We start from the raw sequence: 20,807 nt of genomic DNA, 5'->3' as shown, positions 1-20,807 counted from the left end.
GTTTGTATTATCTTCAATAGCGATTGAAGATAGCAAATGCTACTAAAACGACTTTAACCTTTCAATAGACGATTCAACATGTGATGTGTGTGTTGTAACGGAGCATCTGTTCCATGTGTTCTTTGATCAAGGTGATGAAGACCTGTCCCACTCTGGGCCCTCTTGGGCAGCAGAAGATGACGATGACCCAGAAAATAGGTATGGTTCAAAAACTTTGGACATAGTGCCTCATACAAGCGCGGCTAGATGCAAGCAAAGGCCTTACCGCTCACAACCCAGGTCCGGTCCACAATCTGACCTCAAAACCGCCCTATCGCTGAGGTCCAAGCCTAAATCCGGCCACAAATGTTCCCAAACCCGCAGGCGCAAGTCCCGCCCCAAACCGTTACCAAATACGCGCTCGAGCCAGGCAAGACCCAAACGTAGCTGCAGTCAGGCCCAGGGAAAAGTGAAGTACTCACTGTGATGAGGGGCTTCACGTATTGTCTGGAAGTCTAACCGACTTCCTCCCTACTCAGTGACTCTGAAACCGTCCTCTGTGGTTTGATTCTCTTGTTAAAAGCAGTGGGCTTTTTAGTATTCCGGAGTGTAGCGAAGACGCGGTCACTCACCCTGAACTTCAACAAGTGTTACTCACTGATTTGCACCCCGTATTCTATTTGTTGTTCTGTTTTCGTTTTTTTTTTCTGCCTTTTCAGTTTCACTGTGTTCCACTGTTACTCCCGATGCACAAGAGAGTAAAAACATGCTTTTAACGTTATGTAAAGCATAGATACTCACTGAATGCTGTGACGTACGCAGGTGAAGTATGCAAGTTTACAAGCTCCCGTCTGACATTTCATTCGGAAATACCTCCGAGATGTAAGTGAGAGCGATTTATGATACCAACCAGTATAATACTAAATAGGGATGCACCGAAATGAAAATTCTTGGCCGAACATTTTCGGTGGCCGAATATTCGGTGCATCCTTAATACTAAAGTTTCTAGAAACACTAAGATTGGACTCTTGATGCTTGGAGCGCGACATGCTGCTCTTTGCACATAGAAACTTAGATGCTTCACCTCATCCTGCCGGTGCTGTACCACAGAACCGAACCCCATGCTAAAGTTCTACTTCTCCTCCGCGGAGACCAACTTGATATGTTTTAACTCATCTAGGAAATGACTGTTGTACAGGACCGTCTGTGAATACAACACAAATCCTGAAATAAAGGAGATTTCACACTATCCGTGATAATTGTTTGGTTTTGCGTCACCTAGGTCTTCAACTCGAGGCCATGAGGTCCCGTTAGTCCCAGGCACTTTCCAGACGTCTCTGGGAGCTAATGGCTTTCAGAGTAAAGGTGTAATTTGGGCTTGGGTTGATCTGAGTGCCCATGTCTTGTTACGAGGGTTTAAAGTTTGAATAGACTATTCATTATTTTACATACCTACGCCTTTTAATTAGTCAATATCTCAAAAAAAGGTGAACATCTCCCTCCCACGTTCCCTGGGAATAGCTCGCACTTTTCGGTGTTTTCTCCTGGAGAACGTTTAGAGAAAAGAAATGTATACCAACCAAGGGTGAGGAAACTGGATTGCAGTCGATTCCATTTCTAACCTGCCTTAATGTTCCTGTGTCATGCTGTCGAAGCACCCTCGAAGCCTTGCATCATCCCCGGGTGTTCTTGTAGGCGTCAAGAGGGCCACAAGACGGGCCACACCCAGCGGCGGACTGTAACCGTCATTAAGCAGCATACGTACGAACCACTTCCACACTGGGACATTCAAATGCATAAATAGGTGCATTCAGACGATCGCTTTTGGTCTGGCGTGTCATTTTAAAATGACAATACGTTTAAATTACTTATGTGGAAGATGAGATGGCTGTAGTTCCTATTTGGGGTTAAGGTCCCTGTTTATTATGATCATGATCATTCTGTCATGTGTCGCCCTGCCCTCTTCACTTCCCGAAACGGAGCGAATAACTGGAAAGCACATTTCCACAGCTAGTATTCTATCGACTTTAGGGGTCAGCTTGATGGTGTGTCACTCCTAACCGGGCCGTCATCCACAGTAGTTTTAGACGGTACCCCTTTTAAATGAACATCTGGACAGGACATGTTCTGTGGACGCTGAGGAACCAGATCTCAGTTTCTGCCCTCCTCGTAGTGGGATTGGGACGTGGAGTTTTATGTTCTCTATGAGTCCGCGCACTTCTTCCATTTCATCCTAACGTCTGACCCAAAAATGTCCCATGGGAGTCCCGGCAGAAAAGATCAATAATGCTTGTGGTTCAATTAGCTGTCAGAGGACCTAGCCTAGCCCATCATAGGGTACCCTGTCTGTAGCTAACGCTAGTTACGGAGCTCACTGAGCACACGGTAAACACAGAGTACGCTCACGTCTTCATCATGAGCGTTGATATGATATATCTCTTCCCCACCTTATTTGTATAAAATTCAAATGATGACAACATGACGCCCCAGTAAAACCAGACTTTATTGACCTCCACCTTTAGTTTTACTGCTGCTGCGTCAAACTGATATAAATGCCGTAAATGAACGTCCCTTCCCTGCTCCCTGTCAAACGACAACTGGAAGTGCTTCTGCGGTCAGCAGTAGTGGGAGGAGAGCTTTGGGATTTCCAAATATGCAAAGTATTGCAAATGCCGCCGCCCTGACCTCGTCGTGCAGACCTCCCCGTGACCTCCCGGGCTGCAGACTGTGTTTTACTTTCAGGTCTTGTGGTGGATGGTTCTCGGCTGGCGGCTGATGTGGTGGTGGTGGTGGTGGTGATGATGATGGTGTTTCTTCCTGAGTAATGGGTCTCATGTCTTTCTCCTTTCTCTTCCATATGCTTTCTCTCTCTTCAAAGATGACGACCCCGCTCAGGCCTCCACTGCCTTAGATAAGCGGGAACGTTCGAGCGCATTCTAATAAGAAGTATTTAGTGTTGGCGCAGGGCCCGGTCCGAGGGGGTATCTAGACTGACCATCCCCACTGAACTCGGTGGGGTAGAACAAAAGGCCTTATCTCAGCTGGGAGGGCCCTGTGTCTGTGTGTGTTTCGTTGTGTAGAGACAGTGTGCGCCCTGGCAAGGGGGTTTTGTGCGGCAAAAAAAAACAAAGACTTGAGGCGAAACGAAGCTTGCCGCCGGACAAAGGAACATTAAAACAATGTTTATGTTAAACATATTTCCAGTGCTAGACATGTAACGTGTGCATTATATCCATGTTTCTCGTGTCATGCATGTCTTAGCATCCTGTTGTTGATGTTTTGTTTCAAGATTGACTGAAATGAGCTCCGAGCCGCCAAATCTTCTGTAATAAATTATTACATCTGATGTCTCTGGTCTTTTTATGCATTTTCTTTTCGATCATAAAAAATGATATTGTGATTATTGTTCATTTAGATGTTTAAATTCGATGTAAGTACCTTAAATCACAGATCTGCTCATTGGCATCTTGGAGCAAAATGAACGACAATGCATGACTGCCTATTTGACTCTATGGTCGCTGCCTATTTAGGTTAACGAGCAGAGGAAAGCATTCACGGACACAGTTTGAATAAACGAGAGCATTTTCATAGATGTGATTCAACCCGCCCATCCCCATCCACGAAACACAGCTGCAGATGCACATCTGGTCAGGAAGGGTTGCATGTAATGATGAAATGACCCTCAGGTACTCTCTCCTTCTCTTCCCCCACTTCTGAAGAATCGCTAAGAAAATACTCTTGGCCCAAATCAAAGCCGACTACTCTTCGGGGGACGATTTGTCGTCGGACGATGACCTGCAGGAAGAGGAAGACTCCACTTCAGAGGAAGAGGAGGGGGTTGAGGGCAGGAAGGAGGACGAAGGCGATAACGGAGGTAAGTGATGAACCCAGACTTCCAACATGACTCATGGTTTTGAAACGCTTGCAGGCGTCTCCCAAGCACAGACCTGTAGCGCATCTCTTGTTTAAGCCACCAACCTTAAAGACATCTAGTTAAACTGATCATCAGCCACTGGTACCTACCCGACCACAAGGGGTCCAGCGCTGCCCAGCCGGGCCTGTAATCATAATAATAATGTCTTTGGCCCCTCTGCGTACGTGTGGCGCTCAGAGCGGGAGTCCGGCTCCGCCTCCGAGGCCTCCGGCAGCGGGTCCGACGCCCCCGGAAGCAGACACCACCTCCTCCGTCACAAGCTCACCTTCGGGGACAAGGCCCCCACCCAGAAGGAGGGCAAGAGGACCGCCAAGACCCCCCGAGAGGCTGACCGAGGTAAGCCGGACCCTGTGGGGGGGGCAGGGGGCTACAGACCCGGGAGCAGGGGGGGCTGATGTGTCGTGTTGCTTGCGGTCAGGCGGCGACAGTGGCGGGGAGGACACGTCCACCACGTCGGTGTCGGCGTCGGACCAGGACCAGGACCTCTGTGAGGAGCTGAGTCTGTCGGAGATGGACGAAGGAGACGACGAGGGGGAGGAGGACGAGGAGGGCGGAGGAAGGTCCAAAAGGTGCGAGCCTGGGATTGGTGGATCTCGAAGCGTCCGCTCTTCACTTCAGTGTGTTGGGAGGTTTGTCGTTCGGTGTGAGGAGGTGAAGGGGTGGGCTGAAGGGTTTGCTCTCCTCTCGGCAGGGGGTCTGTCAGCGGGGACAATGAGGGCACCCGGAGCTACCTCCAGAGGCTGCAGAAGACCAAGCCGTCCTACATCGTGCTGTCGGACTCTGACAGCGAAGGGAAGGTATCTGAACACCACCGCACTGGTGTTGGCTCTCATATCCCCCTCCCACCCTTACCCCCCACACCACCCATTAACTGGACACCACCCTTAACCCTAGACACCACCCTGACACTGAACATTTACCTTTGCACATTAAACTTCATCTGTACTTCCTGTGCCAAGGGTACTTCCTGTTCCATCCTGGTACTTCCTGTTAAGGTGGTTCTCCATGGAAACCCACTTTAGACACTTTAGTCTAATTGTGTCCAACCCGTCACCGATGTAATCCTTGCATGTTGTGTCTCCCAGGAGAAGGAGGAGGAGGAGGAGGACAGCAAGAACACGTCGAAGGGCAGGAGGAAGATCCGCGGCATCCTGAACGACGAGCACCTCCGGGCGGAGACGCTGGCGGCGCTCCGGGAGGAGGAGGAGCGCCGGGAGCGGCTGGCGGAGCGGGAGAAGCAGAGGGACGAGCTCAGAGAGGTGAGGCGGCGTCTGGTCCGAGGGGAGCTCCAGTCAGAACCTCCTGGGCTCAGATCAGCCTAGCTGTACAGTAGGGATGCTCGCTTATGGAACAAATCATAATCACGATTAAAACATGATGTATTTATTCAGCATGTCTCTCCCAAAAAGAACTTTGTAACTGGGAACTTTGAAATTTCGGCTTAAAATAATACAGAAATTGGGAAAATGTTTAAATCTAAAATATTGTAGAGATATGCATTCAGCGGTTCTTTCTTTGTTGTCGTTTGACGCAAAATCGAAAAATCGCGATCAAAATTAGATTAATCGCCCAGCCCTACCTTACTGTACCTTCACAACAAAAGCTACAAAGCGTTAGGAGCGATAAACGCCCATTGCCTTTCAATAGACATGAGCGATAAAGCGAAAGGAGCGATAAAACGAGAGTTACGTATGTAGCTATGGTTCTATTTCATTCTTAGTGACCGCCAGAGGCAGTGCTTAACCCTGGATGTCATCCATCGCGCATGCGCAGGTCGAGTATTTAATATCAACAAAGTCAATCGTGACCGGGGATGACGTTGGGGCGCCCGTCTATATAAGCCCACGTCACTCTCCAAGATGTCCCTTCAGAATCTCCTTGCAAGATTCCGAGTGACGGAGAACTCTGGCGGTCATCCAGAATTCATAGAACCGTTGTTACATACGTAACTCTCGTTCTATTTCATTCTTACTGACCGCCAGAGGCAGTGCTTAACACTGGATGACTATTACCGACGTAGTCACGAGGAATCCTGTACCCACCTATTAGGAAGGGCCTGAGGGTTCCTGAAAAACAGCTGCAGCCACTGCGTGGTGAGCAGCTACATTGACCCTGTAAAACGGGCAAAGGTGCACACTGAAGCCCAGGAGGCCGCTGCACAAATCTCACCTAGAGGCACTCCTCTTAGTGCTGCCCAGGAGGTTTGAGACACCCCTGGTGGAATGGCCTCTGATGTTAGGAGGCAAAGGCAGTCCTCTTGACTTGTATGCCTCCTCAATTACCTCCACCACCCACTTGGGAAGCCTCTGTCTGGACAGCGCTTGCCCCTTCCTCGGGCCCCCGTAGCAGACAAACAGGCCATCAGACTGGCGAAAACCAGCAGTTTCCTGTATGTAACATCTCAAGGCTCTCACCGGGCAGAGTAGTTCTCCTGAACTAGCTTCCTCATCTGGCGGGTGTGAGGGCCCGTAAGCTGCTAGCTCTATGGCCTGATTATAGTGGGCCGAAGGCAGTCTCTTTGGAAAAAAAGATGGGTTAGGCCACAGTGCCACCCCTGTGCCGTCTGAGTTCCAGCGTATGCACTGTTCACTCACTGACAACGCATAAAGCTCACTCACACGCTTGGCTGACGCGATCGCTAGAAGAAAGGCAACCTTTGCCGACAGCCATTTCAGTGGCGCCTGGTCCAGGGGCTTGGAGGCGAAGGGCTCCAAGTACCAGAGGTAGGTCCCATGAGGAAACCTTGACACCCCGTTGGGGGTTCCTCCGCTGGACTCCTTTAAGAAATCGGGTCACCAAAGAATGAGACCCCACCATCTGGCTATCATCGTTAATGTGCCTGGATGAAATGGCAGCCACATAGACCCTTAAAGTGGAAGCAGATAGCTTCCTTTCCAGTAAGGACTGCAAAAAACGCAGTATAATTGGCACTGAGGAACACTCCGGTACCTCTCTCTGAGCCTCACACCACTTTCACACCATATCTTCCACCTGTTAGCATAAAGTGCCCGGGTGGAGGGAGCTCTTGAGTCTATGGTGGTTTGAACTACCTCCTGGTCACATTCCATTATAAGTGGATCAGGCCCCTCAAGGGCCAAACCCATAGCTGCAGGCACTCTGGTCTGGGATGCCAGATGTGGCCCCCCAGCTGTGAGAGCAGGTCCCGCCTCTCGACATAAGCCTACCAAGCTCTCTGGTCATGAAGGCAAACGCCTGCAAAGACGTGTCACTTAGACTCTGCACTGAAGTATCTGCACTGGATGATTGCAAGGACTGAGACAGGGCCAGTATCAAATGGGACAAGGAGTTCCCGATACGGCCCAACCGTGCCGCTGTGTCATAGCACTTTGTTAATAGGTCATCAGTGATGCGACACTGTGGCCTGGGACAGCGAGCCTTCGTCCTCAACACCTCCTCTGGTCCCACAATGAGGGAGGCAATGGTCGGCTCCACGGCTGGCATTCGGTCAAGTCCATGCTTGCTGGCATTCTGCATTGAAGCCAAGGCCCTGCTGTCACTGGTGTGATGAGATAGAGATCTGGGGTCTGGCCAGCATCTGTGAAGCTCCTCAATATATGGCTGGGAGGGAGGCACAGAAAAAGTATCTCGTGGCGGGACACGCCTAAAGAATGCACTAGCTGGAGCGATTGCTGCTGGAGCCTCATCCACCTCTAAGCGTGCCAGTGCCATTCGGACCACTGGCTTAACCGTGGCTGGGGAAGCTTCTGAGCCTGCCCTAGTCCCACTGGCTACAGGAAGCCCTCGTAGACAGGGCATCTCCGTCCCATTCTGGCGTAGTTGGAGCCTCAGCCTGCGGGATTGACCCCTGGGTTGACGCCAACCTGACTGGCTGAAGGTTAAAGAGCAAACTCTTAATCTCAGCGAACTCTGACACTAGCTTGTCCACTTTGGCATCATAACCGTCAGCCTTCCTAGCCTTCTTCCTGGGCGGGCCAGCCCTGGGTGGGGAGCGTACTCGTACCACTGGTTCTCTTCCAGGCGGGGGAAGCTCACCTTCAACCTGAGGTCCTTCCACCTCGGCTAGTCTTGCCACTTTTAGCCCATGTGGCATGAAACTGCAATTCATACACTGATCGTCGGACAGCCCCTCCCTCAGGTGGACCACACCGAGGCATGCGGGGCATTCATCATGTCCATCTAGGGCTAGCAGTGGAGCTGTCACGTTAAAATTGTACCGGGGGCGAAAATTGTACCGGCCTACGTCATCAGTTGTTGACAACTTGACAACTGATTTGATTGGGTTGTCCGTTGCCGGGCAGGTTTCAAAAAACATTTGGCTCATGTTTCCAAAGACGAAATAACATAATACAGATAACGGATCGCTAGATAACACTTTACTTTATATTTGTATTGTATTGAATTGTTTAATCGAATTTAGCTAGTAAACTGAGTGATTAAAGCAGGTTTCAAAAACCTGTCTTGTCACGCTCAATGAAGGAGTGCGATGAACGAGCATGAAAGTTCGCGAATGTTGATATTGGAACTGGTCTACCCTGAACGCTACACAGTTATGGGTCATCGTGTGACCTCCATCTGTTCTCCCTCCACCCATTCCCCTCCACCCCTCCCCCTCTCCTCCACCCCTCTCTCTCCCCCTCTCCTCCACCTTTCCTCCCTCTCCCCCTCTCCTCCTCCACCCGTCCTCCACCAGGTGATCGTCATCGGCGACGAGCTGTCCCAAGTGGTGGAGCCCATCACCACCAAGCTGGTCCTGGACGTGGACGGGCCCACCAAGGAGCCACTGGTCCAGGTGCACCGCAACCTGGTCACCAGGCTCAAGCCCCACCAGGTGGACGGTAGGTCGCCCCCCCCCCCCCTAGGCCCCACCAGGTGGACGGTAGGTCCCCCCTAGGCCCCACCAGGTGGACGGTAGGTCGCTGCCCCCCCCAAGCCCCACCAGGTGGACGGTAGGTCACCCCCAAGCCCCACCAGGTGGACGGTAGGTCACCCCCAAGCCCCACCAGGTGGACGGTAGGTCACCTCCTGCTGGCCCTGCCCCACTTGTGATGTCACAAAAAGGTAGACGACCGTGATGATTGAAATTATTTTATTAGGATGTACCATCTCGTTTTCGAGGGGCACCTGAACAAAATATCCATGAGAGCACTGAGAAGCTTTTTGAGGGTTGGGACCGTGCAGGTAATGGCTATAGACCTTTTCCATCTCACTTCCTGTCCATGAAGTAAAATCTAGCCTTCCCTGTAGTTGCATCACAAGTGGGCGTGTCCGCCCAGATGCATGCTGGGATGGATCGACCTACCCGTTGGTATGGTCCCCTTGTGATGTCACTAGCGGTAGATTCCCGGTTCGATGCGGCCACTCCCCCTTGTGATGTCACTAGCGGTAGATTCCCGGTTCGATGCGGCCTCTCCCCCTTGTGATGTCACTAGCGGTAGATTCCTGGTTCGATGCGGCCTCTCCCCCTTGTGATGTCACTAGCGGTAGATTCCCGGTTCGATGCGGCCTCTCCCCCTTGTGATGTCACTAGCGGTAGATTCCTGGTTCGATGCGGCCTACCCCCCTGTGTCTCCCCAGGGGTGCAGTTCATCTGGGACTGTTGCTGTGAGTCGGTGCAGAAGGCCAACTCCTCGCCGGGCTCGGGCTGTATCCTGGCCCACTGCATGGGCCTGGGCAAGACGCTGCAGGTGACCTACGCCTTTACCCCATCCAGGGCCCTGATCACTGCCCCCATCAACATGCTGTTAATGGTTTATGGCTGTGCCAAAAAATTTAGTTTTCCGTTGCAAGATTCCATATTACAAAATTAAAACGACAATTTCCCGAAATAACGTTTGATAACAAATTTCCATTACGATATTCCAGTACAATACTCCAGTGGGAAGTCCATTAAAATGTTCCAAAATGATATTCTATTACGATATCTCGTTACAATATTGCAAAAATTATATTTTATTACGATATATACAATTACGAAATTGTGATATGATATTCCATGGCGATGTTCAGAATTGGTAATGCATGACGATATTCAAAAATGATATTCTGTTATGATGTTTAATTACAAAACTACTGGATAGCGGAATTCCATTCCGACGTTCCGGTCCGGCCTTCCATGTGACGCTCCCTGTGGCGTTCCCGGTCCTCTTCCAGGTGGTGACGTTCCTCCACACCATGCTGCAGTCGCGCTGCCTGCGGTTCCGGACGGCGCTGGTGGTCTGCCCGCTCAACACCATCCTCAACTGGGTGGCCGAGTTCAGCAAGTGGCAGGAGGGGATGGGCAGCGACCGGGTCACGGTACACACACACACACTGTATACACACACCCAAGCACACACAAACACACACACACACACTATATACACACACGCACGCACGCACGCACGCACACAGACACACACACTATGCACACACACACACACACTATATACACACACACGTGTCCAATGCTGCCACCAGTGGCAGCATTGGACTTTGAAAGCTGGTGGGCAGCATGTCTTGGACTACACGGGCAGAAGGAAAGGATGCAAAGCCAATTAGTAAAATCAGGCCTACTCTTGATTTGTAAAACTAAATAAAAAAATCATTGGGCCTATTTTTGCCCTCAATGACTGAAGCTATTGGTTGTATTTGGCTATGTTCATTTTTTTTCAGCTACAATTGTTTTAAGAAAAATAAAGAAACAATACCAAAAGTGATGCCATTTATAATGCATCATGCTCTGAATCATTCACTAACCTCCTTTCCACAATATCAAACAGAACGGTCAGGGTAACAAACATTAAAAGAACAACAAGAACGTTATTTCACTACTATTAACTATTTAACTATTTACATGGGCTGTAAGCCTAACATTGTTTGAGGAAAATGTGGATGTTAATGGATGTTTCAGAATGTTGTTCATTTATAGATCAATTCAACCATCCTCGCGGGCTCCGCAGCCCGACCGCGGGCTACGGAAACGTCAATATAAGCGAACAGAGCCACACTGTACCGCAGCGGACATTAGCGCACCGCTCGGTGGAAACGAGGCATTCGACTGCGGTTATTTGGTTGTCGTAGTGTAGACTTGAGGGGTTAAACCCTCCCTCCGGGCTGCTCCACAGCCAGGACTGCTGCTTATTGGTTCATAGTGCAGCCAGGGCTCCTGCTTATTGGTTCATAGTGCAGCCAGGGCTCCTGCTTATTGGTTCATAGTGCAGCCAGGGCTCCTGCTTATTGGTTCATAGCGCAGCCAGGGCTCCTGCTTATTGGTTCATAGCGCTGCCAGGGCTCCTGCTTATTGGTTCATAGCGCAGCCAGGGCTTCAGCCTATTCGTGAATAGACGTGCGCAGGATCCAGTGCAGCCAGGGCTCCTGCTTATTGGTTCATAGCGCAGCCAGGGCTCCTGCTTATTGGTTCATAGCGCAGCCAGGGCTCCTGCTTATTGGTTCATAGTGCAGCCAGGGCTCCTGCTTATTGGTTCATAGCGCAGCCAGGGCTCCTGCTTATTGGTTCATAGCGCAGCCAGGGCTCCTGCTTATTGGTTCATAGCGCAGCCAGGGCTCCTGCTTATTGGTTCATAGCGCTGCCAGGGCTCCTGCTTATTGGTTCATAGCGCAGCCAGGGCTCCTGCTTATTGGTTCATAGTGCAGCCAGGGCTCCTGCTTATTGGTTCATAGTGCAGCCAGGGCTCCTGCTTATTGGTTCATAGTGCAGCCAGGGCTCCTGCTTATTGGTTCATAGTGCAGCCAGGGCTCCTGCTTATTGGTTCATAGCGCAGCCAGGGCTCCTGCTTATTGGTTCATAGCGCAGCCAGGGCTCCTGCTTATTGGTTCATAGCGCTGCCAGGGCTCCTGCTTATTGGTTCATAGCGCAGCCAGGGCTTCAGCCTATTCGTGAATAGACGTGCGCAGGATCCAGTGCAGCCAGGGCTCCTGCTTATTGGTTCATAGCGCAGCCAGGGCTCCTGCTTATTGGTTCATAGCGCAGCCAGGGCTCCTGCTTATTGGTTCATAGTGCAGCCAGGGCTCCTGCTTATTGGTTCATAGCGCAGCCAGGGCTCCTGCTTATTGGTTCATAGCGCAGCCAGGGCTCCTGCTTATTGGTTCATAGCGCAGCCAGGGCTCCTGCTTATTGGTTCATAGTGCAGCCAGGGCTCCTGCTTATTGGTTCATAGTGCAGCCAGGGCTCCTGCTTATTGGTTCATAGTGCAGCCAGGGCTCCTGCTTATTGGTTCATAGTGCAGCCAGGGCTCCTGCTTATTGGTTGAAGTGCAGCCAGGGCTCCTGCTTATTGGTTCATAGTGCAGCCAGGGCTCCTGCTTATTGGTTCATAGTGCAGCCAGGGCTCCTGCTTATTGGTTCATAGTGCAGCCAGGGCTCCTGCTTATTGGTTCATAGCGCAGCCAGGGCTCCTGCTTATTGGTTCATAGCGCAGCCAGGGCTCCTGCTTATTGGTTCATAGCGCTGCCAGGGCTCCTGCTTATTGGTTCATAGCGCAGCCAGGGCTTCAGCCTATTCGTGAATAGACGTGCGCAGGATCCAGATCCCTTAGCTAGTCACACCCACTCAGAGGAGGACTTTCCTCCTCTCTCCCATTGAACCCCATGTTATTCACCGGCCGCCAACACTTTCGGGGAAATTAATGGTAGTCAACGGAGGCGATAGGGGGTGCTAATGTCCCTTTACCCAGGGAAACAAACATAACATTATACAAAGGCATTAAAGTAGTCATATTTAAGGGGATTCATTCATTACAGTAGTCTGGACAACATTTTTAATTCTCAACAATGTTAAGGAGGATCTTCCTCACTCTCCTCACTGGAGAAGCCTCCACTGAAACACGCACACGCTAGAACACACACACAATACACAAACACACACGCACACACTATATACACACACACCCTATATAAACAGACACAAAAACTATACACACACACACGCCCTATATAAACACACACAAACACTATGTACACACACACACACTCTCTCTCTCCCTCTCCCCCTCTCTCTCTCTCTCTCTCTCTCTCTCTCTCTCTCTCTCTCTCTCCCTTCCTCTCGCTCTCTCTCCCCCCCCTTTCTCTCTCTCTCCCCCTCTCTCTCTCTCTCTCTCTCCTCCTCTCTCTCTCTCTCTCTCCTCTCTCTCTCTCCTCTCTCTCTCTCGCTCTCTCTCTCTCCCCCCTCTTTCTCTCTCTCTCTCCCCCCCCCTCCTCGCTCTCTCTCCTCCCCCCCCCTCCCCCCCTCTCTCTCCCCCTCCCCCCCTCTCTCTCCCCCTCCCCCGCCTCTCTCTCTCTCCCCCCCCCCCTCCCCCCCCCTCTCTCTCCCCCCCCTCTCCCTCTCTCTCTCTCTCTCTCGCTCTCTCTCCCCCCCCCTCTCTCTCCCCCCTCCTCACTCTCTCTCCCCCCCCCCCTCCCCCCCTCTCTCTCCTCCCCCCCTCTCTCTCCCCCTCCCCCCCCCCTCTCTCTCCTCTCCTCCCCCCCTCTCTCCCCTCCCCCTCCCCCCCCCTTCTCACCCCCCCCTCTCCCTCTCTCTCTCTCTCTCTCTCTCCCCCCCCCCCCCCCCCCCCCCCCCCCTCTCTCTGGTAACAGTGCGTCCTCCGTCCTGCTCTCAGGTGACGGAGCTGGCGACGGTGAAGAACGCGGTGGGCCGGCAGCTGGCGCTGCAGCGCTGGCAGCGGGACGGGGGGGTGATGATCATGGGCTACGAGATGTACCGCAACTTCTCCCTGGGCCACCGGATAAAGGACCCCGGCGCCAAGAAGGTCTTCCACAGCACGCTGGTGCAGCCCGGTCAGAGCCCCGTCGCACGCACGCACGCACGCACGCACACGCACACGCACACGCACACACACACCCCTGGTCAGAACCGCCACCTACAACCTGTTACACACCTGACCTAGCTCAGAACACACACCTGACACATGCGTGCGCGCGCACACACACACACACACACAAACACTATATTCGCACAAACACACTATTTACACACACACGCGCTATATATACACACACCTGACATGGCTCAGAACCTGTCTTGATTCAATATTAACTTTATTTCTAAAACGTCTTCAACACAAATAACATGGAAGTCCGTTATGGACGGAGCCAGGCGAAGGGAATTGTCCTCATCGGGTCCTTCATCGTGTGTCCTGGTGTCTGACCCCTGACCCCTGACCCTGCAGGTCCAGACTTTGTGATCTGTGACGAGGGCCACATCCTGAAGAACGAGGCGTCCAACATCTCCAAGGCCATGAGCTCCATTGGGACCCGGAGGAGGGTGGTGCTGACTGGGACCCCCCTCCAGAACAACCTGGTGGAGTGTAGGTCCTCTCTCACACACACGCACGCGCGAGCGCACACGCACACGCGCGCGCGCACACACACACACACACACACACACACACACACACACACACACACACACACACACTGTCTCTGTACTGTCTAACCCCTACCTGCTCCTTAATGACCTGTCTCTGTACTGTCTAGCCCCTGCCTGATCCTTAATGACCTGTCTGTACTGTCTAACCCCTACCTCATCCTTATGACCTGTCTCTGTACTGTCTAACCCCTACCTGCTCCTTAATGACCTGTCTCTGTACTGTCTTACCCCTACCTGCTCCTTAATGACCTGTCTCTGTACTGTCTAACCCCTACCTCATCCTTTATGACCTGTCTCTGTACTGTCTAACCCCTACCTGCTCCTTAATGACCAGTCTCTACTGTCTAACCCCTACCTGCTCCTTAATGACCTGTCTCTGTACTGTCTAACCCTTACCTGCTCCTTAATGACCTGTCGCTGTACTGTCTAACCCCTACCTGCTCCTTAATGACCAGTCTCTGTACTGTCTAACCCCTACCTGCTCCTTAATGACCTGCCTCTGTACTGTCTAACCCTTACCTGCTCCTTAATGACCAGTCTCTGTACTGTCTAACCCCTACCTGCTCCTTAATGACCTGTCTCTGTACTGTCTAACCCTTACCTGCTCCTTAATGACCTGTCGCTGTACTGTCTAACCCCTACCTGCTCCTTAATGACCTGTCTCTGTACTGTCTAACCCCTACCTCAGGGGTCTTCAACTAAAATTTAACAAGGTCCAGTTACTAAAAAATCCTTCCAAGAAAGGTCTGAACCTCTAACCTACCACGTCCTAATAGCTTACTTTTGTCAAATACAATCAACACGGCATATTTCCTTATAATTTCAGATGTATTTATTTTCAATTTCCAAATAGCTTACTTTTAACAATGAAAAACAAGTAAGACAAAGAAACGCAGGTTAACATTTCAAGTAAACAAAACAGGTACATTAGGCCTGCATTTCAAGTAAATATAAAAGATGCATAAGGCCTACATGTCAAGTAAACAAAACAGGTACATTAGGCCTACATTTCAAGTAAGCAAAACAGGTACCCCATCTGTAGTGACTGAGACAACCTTTGTTAGATCAATCCCCCTCTTTGACAAAGCATCTCCTTAATAGCCTCATAAATATCTTCTAGTCTTGTGTGTGTCTCAAGTGGTGTTGGACCCAACAGGTCCTCGCAGATCTCTTTCTTGTCTTGATGAAAAAATCGCACATCAACCAAAAGCTGGGCATTATCCGTTACATCTGAAGACTCATCAATGGCTAAGGACATGCATGGGGCACTCTGAACAGACGCATCAAGCTGTGACACACAATACACAAATGAGAAAACACACAACATTCATCAACACGCACCCCCCCCCCCCCCTCAGATGACGAGTGCGTCATCTGATAACATTGGGATTTTGTGGTTGTCGTTGCAGCTGACATTGGGATTTGCTTTATTTTTTCACACAATTCATCCCTTTGTTTACCTCCAAGTAACGCCTTTTCTCTGTTCAAGCACTTCACAACAGTCAAAATCCATGCAATCTCAAGTGAGCATTCATTTGCACGTTGCTGGCCTGTAAATGAGTGTGTGAAGACTCGCGTAGACCTCTCATACTGAGCTCTCAGCTCGGATATTTTCCGCGCTCTTACTTCTGACTTCTGGGGATACTTTTCCTCGAAGGATCTGTGATTGGATTCGTAATGTCATCGTCTAACCCCTACCTGCTCTCTGTACTGTCTAACCCCTACCTGCTCTCTGTACTGTCTAACCCCTACCTGCTCTCTGTACTGTCTAACCCCTACCTGCTCTCTGTACTGTCTAACCCCTACCTGCTCTCTGTACTGTCTAACCCCTACCTGCTCTCTGTACTGTCTAACCCCTACCTGCTCTCTGTACTGTCTAACCCCTACCTGCTCTCTGTACTGTCTAACCCCTACCTGCTCTCTGTACTGTCTAACCCCTACCTGCTCTCTGTACTGTCTAACCCCTACCTGCTCTCTATACTGTCTAACCCCTACCTGCTCTCTGTACTGTCTAACCCCTACCTGCTCTCTGTACTGTCTAACCCCTACCTGCTCTCTGTACTGTCTAACCCCTACCTGCTCTCTGTACTGTCTAACCCCTACCTGCTCTCTGTACTGTCTAACCCCTACCTGCTCTCTGTACTGTCTAACCCCTACCTGCTCTCTGATCACCTGACTTGACTCTAAGTGTCTTTGGATTGAAGCTACTGCTAAGTAACTCCATAGATATGGACAAATGCCTCCTTACATGTCCAACACAGTACGTAGGCCCCAGACTAACCCGGTAGATCCACCAGTAGGTGTTGACCAGCGCGTGTCCCCACAGACCACTGCATGGTCAGCTTCATCAAGGAGAACCTGCTGGGCTCTCTGAAGGAGTTCAGGAACCGCTTCATCAACCCCATCCAGAACGGTCAGTGTGCCGACTCCACCCCCCGCGACGTCCGCATCATGAAGAACCGCGCGCACGTCCTGCACGCCATGTTGGCCGGCTGCGTACAGGTACTGTACTATACTGACTAGGGTATGTATTACATACTGTAGTAGTACTGGTATCTGGGTACAGGTACTGTACTGACACTGACAATAGTATGTATTACATACTGTAGTAGTACTGGTATCTGGTACAGTTACTGTACTGACTCTGACAATAGTATGTATTACAAACTACTAGTACTGGCATCTGGGTACAGGTACTGTACTGACACTGACAATGGTATGTATTACAAACTACTAGTACTGGTATCTGGGTACAGGTACTGTACTGACACTGACAATAGTATGTATTACAAACTACTAGTACTGGTATCTGGGTACAGGTACTGTACTGACACTGACAATAGTATGTATTACAAACTACTAGTACTGGTATCTGGGTACAGGTACTGTACTGACACTGACAATAGTATGTATTACAAACTGTACTGGTATCCGGTACAGGTACTGTACTGACACGACCACTGGTATGTTTAGTACTGGGTTATATACTGTTCTAGTACTACTGTACTGACACACACATGAACTGTTTAGTACTGTAAGTGAACGAGAGAGGGGGGGAGAGAGAGAGAGAGAGTGTGAGAGGGATATAAAGAAGGGGAGAGAGAGAGTGTTTGTGTGTGAGAGAGAGGGGGGGAGAGAGTGTGAGGGAGACGGACAGAGAGAGAGCTCACGTTGTGTTCTCGTTCTCCCCCTAGAGGAGGGACTACTCGGCCCTGACCAAGTTCCTCCCCCCCAAACACGAGTACGTCATGGCGGTGAGGGTGACGCCGCTGCAGTACCGCCTCTACCGCCACTACCTGGACCACTACACCAGTAAGACCCTCTAGTACTGCCACTACCTGGACCACTACACCAGTAAGACCCTCTAGTACTGCCACTACCTGGACCACTACACCAGTAAGACCCTCTAGTACTGCCACTACCTCGACCACTACACCAGTAAGACCCTCTAGTACTGCCACTACCTGGACCACTACACCAGTAAGACCCTCTAGTACCGACACTACCTGGACCACTACACCAGTAAGACCCTCTAGTACTGCCACTACCTGGACCACTACACCAGTAAGACCCTCTAGTACCGACACTACCTGGACCACTACACCAGTAAGACCCTCTAGTACTGTTACATTACACTGTATCAGGGGGGCCCTTGGTCATCCCATCGGGCTGTATCACGTTGCCTTAGGTCTTACCCAAAGTCACATCACAAGTGCGAGCGTCCACACAGATCTGGGTGGACTCTCCCACTTGTGATGTCACTAATAGCTGATCAACCTCACAACTCGTGAGGAAATCAGGGCCCTCTGACTGCTTTTAGGTAGCGTAGGTTTCAGAGTGTCCCATGCGGGTTGCTGTGAGACAGGGGGTACAGAGTGTCTCATGGGGGTGTGCTGTGAGACAGGGGGTACAGAGAGTCTCACGGGTGTCTTTGCAGCGGTGGGACCGGCAGGGGATGGCGGCAGGGTGAAGCCCGGGGCCGGGTCCAGCCTCTTCAAGGACTTCCAGATCCTGGGTCGCGTATGGACCCACCCCTGGTGCCTGCATCTCAACTACATCAGCAAGGAGAACAAGGTGAGAGGGCTCATGACCTCGTTCATAAAGTGAACCTTGCCCTAACTTACCTCTAACCTTGTATGCTGTCTTGTTTTTAATCTATGGAGTGAATCCTGTCTCTTACCCTTTACGTTGTCTTGTTTTTCTCAACAAATTACCAGGTATAGTTAGACTTGTTGAGTCTTTGTTAGCTAAACTGTAGTTAGACGTGGTTTTGTCTTCGTAAACCAAACTGTAGTTAAACGTGGTTTAGTCTTGTAAACTTAACTAAACTGTACTTGGACGTGGTTTTGTCTTTGCAGACTAAACTGTAGTTAGACGTGTTTTAGTCTTTGTAAACTAAACTGTAGTTAGACGTGGTTTAGTCTTGTAAACTAAACTGTAGTTATACATGTTATTCTTTGTAAACTAAACTGTAGTTAGATGTGGTTTAGTCTTTGTAAACTAAACTGTTGTTAGACTTGGTTTAGTCTTTGTAAATTAAACTGTAGTTAGACGTGGTTTAGTCTTGTAAACTAAACTGTAGTTATACATGGTTTATTCTTTGTAAACTAAACTGTAGTTAGACGTGGTTTAGTCTTTGTAAACTAAACTGTTGTTAGACTTGGTTTAGTCTTTGTAAATTAAACTGTAGTTAGACGTGGTTTAGTCTTGTAAACTAAACTGTAATTAGACGTGGTCTAGTCTTTGTAAACTAAACTGTTGTTAGATGTGGTTTAGTCTTTGTAAACTAAACTGTAAATAGACGTGGTTTAGTCTTTGTAAACTAAACTGTAGTTAGACGTGGTTTAGTCTTTGTAAACTAAACTGTAGTTAGACGTGGTTTAGTCTTTGTAAACTAAACTGTAGTTAGACGTGGTTTAGTCTTGTAAACTAAACTGTAGTTAGACGTGGTTTAGTCTTTGTAAACTAAACTGTAGTTAGACGTGGTTTAGTCTTTGTAAACTAAACTGTAGTTAGACGTGGTTTAGTCTTGTAAACTAAACTGTATTTAGACGTGGTTGAATCTTTGTAAACTAACCTGTGGTTTAAGTCTTCGTAAACTAAACTAAGTTGTTGTGCTTTCCAGGGGAAGTTTGATGGGAAGAACCAGATAAAAGCTTCTGCCCTGTTGAGTCCAGACGGCGCTACCACGATCAGGAGGTTCATTCTGAAATTATTCATATCACTTATACCAATGTTGTTATTAGGAAATGGTCAGAGGTCAGAGAGGTAAGCTTGTCTCTTACATAGATAGCAATCCTGTCAAACAGTCAAATGACAACCATTCAAATACAATAGATGTAATAATTTAAGACAGAATTGTATAACAAAAGTTAGTTGACCTTTACTATTCAAGGTAAATCCTTTGAGATTGGCTTAGAAGAGCGGCAGTACACTACTTTATAACATTAAAACACATCCTACCACACAGCCAAATAATACTACAGATATTAGTTAAACAGCTTACATTAAGGTCAGACACACATTAGGATGAGAAGCTGCAGCAAACAGAATGGTTCTCAGGCTGATTCAAGTGTGAAGTGTTTCCACTTCAACTGTGCTGAAGTTATGGTGACCTCATGTTGTCTCCTACTCACATTCCTCCACCCAGTGAGGGAGGAGGAGGAGCAGGAGGAGACGGGGAGGTGCAGAGCTCAGGGAGCGGGGCGACGTCAAACCAACCCTTCCCAGCTGCAGGTATTTTACAAACTCCATTTCCCATAAACCCTTGCTTCATACCCCTTCACAATCCGCATCTGCTGAGGGTTAACCTGATGTTGAAACTAATTTGAACCTTTTGTATATATATATAGTAGAAAATAAAATGCATATATATATTATATTTATATGTGTGTGTGTATACATATATATATATGTGTGTATGCTTTCAGGTGTAGCTAGTTTACAGGTAACCCTAACCCTAACCCTAGTTTACAGGTTTAGCGGTGTAGCTAGTTTAGCGGTGTATCTAGTTTACAGGTGTAGCTAGTTTAGCGGTGTAGCTAGATTACAGGTGTATCTAGTTTACAGGTGTAGCTAGTTTAGCGTTGTAGCTAGATTACAGTATCTAGTTTACAGGTGTAGCTAGTTTACAGGTGTAGCTAGTTTACAGGTGTATCTAGTTTACAGGTGTAAGTAGCTAGTTTAGCGGTGTAGCTAGTTTACAGGTGTAGCTAGTGGACAGGTACACCTGATGACAGATGTATCCTGAGGATAGTTCTCTCTGCTCAGGGGCGGGGCTGTCGAACAGCTGGACTGCGAACGGCCCGTCGTCGGAGGGGTGGTACCGCGACCTCTTGACCCCCAGCGACGCCTCGGTCCTGGAGCATTCTGGGAAAATGGTGCTCCTGTTCGAGATCCTCCGCATGGCCGAAGAGCTGGGGGACAAAGTGTAAGAAGCACGCATTCGTAGCCTGGTCCTACCAGACTCTCGTACTTAATTTCATTTGCACAGAGAGTCTGGCCACTCTCCATTGACAAACGTAAACTCACTTAAAGGCGGGCGTCTGTT

At 49.6% G+C, this 20,807-nt stretch overlaps 1 protein-coding gene across 1 annotated transcript in view; it reads left to right on the top strand.

Annotated features, from left to right (window-relative positions):
* The window catches only part of LOC130385204 (transcriptional regulator ATRX-like), a 35,200-nt gene that overhangs the window by 5,928 nt on the left and 8,465 nt on the right, over nucleotides 1-20,807 (top strand). The window contains exons 10-26 of the mRNA XM_056593586.1: nucleotides 132-198; nucleotides 3,699-3,853; nucleotides 4,091-4,249; nucleotides 4,332-4,482; nucleotides 4,605-4,710; nucleotides 4,999-5,172; nucleotides 8,586-8,730; nucleotides 9,470-9,579; nucleotides 10,046-10,189; nucleotides 13,488-13,665; nucleotides 14,058-14,195; nucleotides 16,584-16,759; nucleotides 17,452-17,569; nucleotides 18,195-18,331; nucleotides 19,383-19,456; nucleotides 19,908-19,993; nucleotides 20,528-20,687. Coding sequence (XP_056449561.1) covers nucleotides 132-198; nucleotides 3,699-3,853; nucleotides 4,091-4,249; nucleotides 4,332-4,482; nucleotides 4,605-4,710; nucleotides 4,999-5,172; nucleotides 8,586-8,730; nucleotides 9,470-9,579; nucleotides 10,046-10,189; nucleotides 13,488-13,665; nucleotides 14,058-14,195; nucleotides 16,584-16,759; nucleotides 17,452-17,569; nucleotides 18,195-18,331; nucleotides 19,383-19,456; nucleotides 19,908-19,993; nucleotides 20,528-20,687 — 2,278 coding nt within the window. The remainder of the gene's footprint in view (nucleotides 1-131; nucleotides 199-3,698; nucleotides 3,854-4,090; nucleotides 4,250-4,331; nucleotides 4,483-4,604; nucleotides 4,711-4,998; nucleotides 5,173-8,585; nucleotides 8,731-9,469; nucleotides 9,580-10,045; nucleotides 10,190-13,487; nucleotides 13,666-14,057; nucleotides 14,196-16,583; nucleotides 16,760-17,451; nucleotides 17,570-18,194; nucleotides 18,332-19,382; nucleotides 19,457-19,907; nucleotides 19,994-20,527; nucleotides 20,688-20,807) is intronic.

Source organism: Gadus chalcogrammus, chromosome 7 (genome assembly GCF_026213295.1).
Source record: "Gadus chalcogrammus isolate NIFS_2021 chromosome 7, NIFS_Gcha_1.0, whole genome shotgun sequence".
NCBI lineage: Eukaryota > Metazoa > Chordata > Actinopteri > Gadiformes > Gadidae > Gadus > Gadus chalcogrammus.
This window is presented reverse-complemented; position numbering and strand designations above follow the sequence as displayed.